Source organism: Monopterus albus, unplaced genomic scaffold (genome assembly GCF_001952655.1).
Source record: "Monopterus albus unplaced genomic scaffold, M_albus_1.0 scaffold33.1, whole genome shotgun sequence".
In the NCBI taxonomy this organism is placed as follows: Eukaryota; Metazoa; Chordata; class Actinopteri; order Synbranchiformes; family Synbranchidae; genus Monopterus; species Monopterus albus.
Genome location: NW_018127913.1, coordinates 153,087 through 158,178, shown reverse-complemented (window position 1 = coordinate 158,178; position 5,092 = coordinate 153,087). Strand labels below are relative to the sequence as shown.

At 38.6% G+C, this 5,092-nt stretch overlaps 1 protein-coding gene across 1 annotated transcript; it reads left to right on the top strand.

Annotated features, from left to right (window-relative positions):
• Positions 1–955: 955 nt before the first annotated feature.
• eny2 (ENY2 transcription and export complex 2 subunit) lies at positions 956–4,529 on the top strand. The gene is made up of 5 exons (XM_020597191.1): positions 956–1,081; positions 1,202–1,287; positions 1,783–1,853; positions 2,796–2,870; positions 3,298–4,529. Exons 2-5 carry the CDS (start codon positions 1,220–1,222, stop codon positions 3,369–3,371), a joined length of 288 nt encoding a protein of 95 aa, XP_020452847.1. The 5' UTR covers positions 956–1,081; positions 1,202–1,219; the 3' UTR covers positions 3,372–4,529.
• Positions 4,530–5,092: the final 563 nt, after the last annotated feature.

The following is a 5,092-nucleotide window of genomic DNA, read 5'->3' as shown; positions in this document are numbered from 1 at the left end:
CCGAGACAATGACGAGTCAGCCTACAGACAGGAGGTTGAGCAGCTGGTCCTGTGGTGTAGCCGCAACAACCTGGAGCTGAACATGTTCAAAGCCATGGAGATGACAGTGGACTTCAGGAAGGTTCCCTCTTGGTACTCCAGCTTCCTCCCACAGTCCAAAGACATGCAGTTTAGGTTGACTGGTGACTCTAAGTTTCCCCTAGGTGTGTGTGTGGCTGTCGCTCTCTAAGTGTCAACCCTGTGATAGACTGGCAGCCTGTCCAGGTTGTACTCCGCCTCTTGCCCAGTGTTAGCTGGGATTGGCTCCAGCCCCCCGTGACCCTCTTCGAGATAAGCAGTATAGATAATGGATGGATAGATGCTGACTGTGTTTGCTTCAGTCACATCATTAGTACACTACTGTGCACTATCCAACAATCAGCTGCAGTCCCAATGCAAACTACATTAGCTAGCTAAACTGAAAATGTTTTTAAGTTCATGTCTTGAAAATTTTTAAAAACTGAATCAATCCCACATTTAGTCAGAAAACATGTCATTCAACATTTTAATCATTTTAGTGTGCTCTACAAAAAAGAGGGGCCACCTACTTGGCTGAGCTAATGCAGGTCCCCAACGATGAACCAGTGACTACAGTATTAGCAATAAGCCTACATGCCTGTTTACAATCCCACCTATGGATTCAGCTTAAACACACCAGGGGCTTGTGGCAGACCCAGTTATTACTTGTTTCTTGAATAAAAAGTACCCTACTTAACACATCCGTAAGAAGCAGAAGCTGCCAGCAGGAGCTGATGTGTTAGTGTGAAAAGGGGGATTTTGGAAAACTAATGTAAACCTAAAGGGAGACTATAGGTCAGTCTGCGGCACAGGTTCAGCTGACTTTGATTATATTTATTAACAAACATCGCCATCGTGTGGTGTAATTGAGTATTGCAATCACTGAAGGCCTGGGAACCATTCTCCAAGTCAGTGTTCCTTGTCGGAATGTAACTTCTGAGGGTAAAATCCGCACAATCAAAATAACGACCTTTTTTTTAACCGACATACCAACTATAATTCTGAAACATAACTGCCTGAAAAGGTAAATTAAACGTGGAGTCTTTAGCGACTGTCGGATTTTGTGATGTTTGTCCCAAATATGTCTGGTGTGTTAGTGTCGATTAACGGTATCACGGGTTAACTTTTTTGTTGTACGCCACAGACAGCCTGGTAAAAGAACATGAGTAAAGAGTCCAGAATGAGGGCAACAATAAACCAGAAGCTGACAGAGATGGGCGAGCGAGAGAGGTGAGACCTGATATCACAAATAGTTTGGTTTAAGAAGTAAGGTAGTTGCTATGCTAATTAACATTTTTTTAAAGCCGTTTTTGGAGCGTCAGTCTGCGTCACCGCAACACAGAGAATGATACTTGCAGGACCATTGTAAAAATAGATGTTTCAAGTGAAATAAGTGAAAGACATGCCCAGTTGTGATAATAATAACTTACTTATCAGAAGGCAGGGGCCAATTTGCCACATGGTTTTCATATTGCACTGAAGATGCTGCTCCAATTTTCACGGAAGACATCTTGAACTGTGCTTTGACATTTCTCAGCATGCAAAGTACAGTAGCGTCATTCTGCCAGCTCTGGATAGTGTATGTGCTGATAGTTTCAACATACCAGGGTAACTAGTGATGCTGCAATCAAGACAGGGATTAATTAGTTGAAAAAAAAAACCCTAATTTGTTGAGGGCCTGTGTGGCCCACTAAATTCTCATGTGTGTTTGCATCTTATTGACAGGCTGAAGGAGTTACTGAGGTCTAAGCTCACTGAATGTGGATGGAAGGACCAGATGAAGGCTCACTGCAAAGGTAGAAATTACAATACTGCTGTTAAAACACACAGCAAGTACTCAGTGATTCAGTGTTACTGTGCCAGTAGCACACTGAAGGTCAGCAAAACCTGTGCTCCCTGAGTTGTTGTAGTATTGGAATTTTCTTTTCGTGTACATGGAAATTGTCCTAAATTGAAACATTAGCAAAGCAGCTTCTCATCCTCCAGCTCCATAATGGTATAGCCTAGAACTCATCTGATGGAGCCCAGTAAAGCACAGGACTAAAGAATAACATGAAAGACCTCAATGGTTCCTCAGAAAGGTGACTCTGTCCAAGATGTGTTAGAATGTGTTACATTATATATATATTAGAGGCAGCTATGATGTAAACAGGACTTTAATACCAGACAGACTGTGTCAACCCAGGATTTCTGACAAGATCTCTGAAATTAACAGTTAATTGTGCACAGGCAAGGCTTTTTTTTTCTTGGCATAATGAACATTTTACACTGATTACTTTTACAATTAGTACAGTTTTAGACACAAAACCAACTTTTCATGTTGATGTCCTCTTATTCCTCTCAGTCCTTTGGGGTTGTGTTCTACCTCATGACTGCACATGCATCTCACCGATGATATTTTGAATACTGTGACTGATGTGAACATCCTGACTTTGTTTTGGACCTGCAGTGACCAAAACACATCTTCCAGATTGTCATAAAGTATCCAGAGCTCTAACAGTGTTGCTATGTGAACTGCTATGAAACTTTTATTGTGGTGCACAAGATGTTTGGAGCAAATTTGTGGTCATATTTCAGTCTTATTTGGATAACTTAAGTGGCAGTAATTCATTAGTAGCAGACAGAGCTGACATAGAGCAAGTTTATTTGCTGTGTTCTGTTTGTCTTTTGCTCTTGGCCCAATTGGCCATGCAGTAATTTTTGAATATTGTAAAAATATAATCTATATATTATTGCAGAAGTAATCAAAGAAAAGGGCTTGGAGCATGTCACTGTGGAGGACCTGGTGGTAGAGATCACTCCTAAAGGAAGAGGTACGAGATCTTGAATTTTCAGAAACTGATGGTATGACAGTAGGCTTGTACATGAAACGGTCACTCATCTGACTTTTGCAACTTCCCTGGCTCAGAGTTTCCCTGTCCTTACTCTTTTTTTCTGCCACCCACATCAAATTATAAAGGAAATATCCACTCTAAAATATTTGTCAGTTACACACATATATAGTATGTGTATACTCAAAGATAGGTAGAGCCTTGCTCCAGAGTTACTGTTTTGCATCAGCCATAGAAGAGACAGAGATGCCATGTACTCCACTTCAGTAGGAGGTGGTGCTGACACAAGATGTTATGTTTAAAGTAAAAGATGTGATCATCAGCTGAGATGAAGAGATTTGCAGATTCTCATGCATTGCACTGTTGCTGTGTAAAATAGTATAATCATGGATACCTTTTGCTCTTGCAGCCTTGGTGCCAGACAGCGTGAAGAAGGAGCTTCTACATAGGATAAGAGCGTTTTTAGCTCAGCACGCTACATAATTGTTTATACTTTCACTGTTTTATTACCATTTCATTAGACCACTTGCCTATACTAACACTATATAAAACATTTCATTTAACTGATTTATGCTTATTTGAAATTAAAAAAATGTTTTTTTTTCAATATCTTTAATTTTCTGTGACAAACAGTACTGACACACACTTGGCCATTTGATAATGTATTTTTAGGAATCTGTGACTGCAGCAATCACATATTTATAAATGCACATACCTTGCACATTTAGTTGGTCTTTGTGAATGAGAAATAAAGTTTTTGATTTATTGGATTTCAGTTGACAAAATTATTTCCAAATCCATATTTGTATAATCATGTCAGGATGCCATGCTGGATCCTACCAGTACATGGGAATACTGTTATCTATCATTTACTATATGCGTTTACAGTGGAGTACTGTAATGTGTGTGAATAGAAGCTTTTGTTGTTCAGAGTTTCTCCTGATTAAAAGAGTCTTTTTTAATGGTGATTTTATTATGTGCACATTACATGGTTCTTGTATACATTGTATGTTGCTAACAGATGCTAATCTTGAAGTTAATATTTAAAATGTTAATGTCACTGACTTTAAAAAGTGTCCAATACATCTGGTCTCCAGTGCTGGATGAAGTACTCCAATCCTTTACTAGAGTAGCAAAAGCAAAAATACTGAAAATACTCCATTAGAAGTAAAACTCCTGCATTAAAAATATGAAATAACAAAAAGTCCCAAATATTACTAGCACAAGACTAAGGGTGTGACGAGATCTCGTGATATTAAAACATGACAATATTTGACATCAAGGTGAAAAGCTGTCTCGTGACATCAGGACAAAACAGAATCAGAGCAGCACCCGGCATGACAGAGTGTAAGGGTGAAATTAGCATAGGAGATGCCCCTGCCACTTTTTTATGTTGAGATTGTGGAAAGGAGTTCAGTTAGAAGGCCACACACAGCTTCAGTTTGAAGTTAGAAGCTTGTGCATAGTCCATGTACAGTTATAAGGTCTGAAGAGACTCATGTGACTCATACAGGAGAGAAGCCAGCCAGGTGAGTTTGTGGCAAAGCCTTTTAGAGTGTCTGCATATCTTTTACTGCATATGATAATTCATACTCAGAAAGTAGAACTGAAGTGACATTACAAGATGATTAGTTCAAACATTTCAAAGTGCACCTGCATTGTTACACATTTTGTGACTTTCAGTCAAATGAAAGACAATTTTTCCAGTCATATACTTCATCCCTGAAGGCTTCTTTATAATCCTGTTAAAATATCTTCTCATTCCCATGAACCCAATATCATGTATTGTCTTGCCTACAAAATATACTTACTGTTAAACTATTCAAAATACTCAATGCCAAAAAAATGGTCCTTGTGAGTACCGTAGAATATCACTGGATTTGACCTCATCTAATAATGTGTAAGAAGAATTCTTTGGTACAATATTGTAATATAAAACTGTGTACTTGTATTTAGAATTGTTTTCAAAAAGCCCATCATATATTTTGTAAGGTAACTAACGTATCTGTCTAATAAAAGTGCAATATTTGAAACATTGCTAAGTTTAAATAGCAAAGCGGAAACACTCAAGTAAAAGTAGCTTCATATTGTACTAAAGTACAGTACATGAGTAAATGTACATTCTACCACTGCTTGCCTCTGTCTACTCACACAGCACATGAATGGCATTTGAAAATGCCAGAAGTTCATTTCAGCTTTAAAGG

Coding starts and splice junctions, on each gene's coding strand:
- eny2 (XM_020597191.1), top strand. CDS start 1,220: ATGAGTAAAGAGTCCAGAATGAGGGCAACAATAAACCAGAAGCTGACA. Junction 1,288..1,782: donor GAGATGGGCGAGCGAGAGAG/GTGAGACCTGAT, acceptor TCTTATTGACAG/GCTGAAGGAGTTACTGAGGT. Junction 2,871..3,297: donor GATCACTCCTAAAGGAAGAG/GTACGAGATCTT, acceptor TTGCTCTTGCAG/CCTTGGTGCCAGACAGCGTG.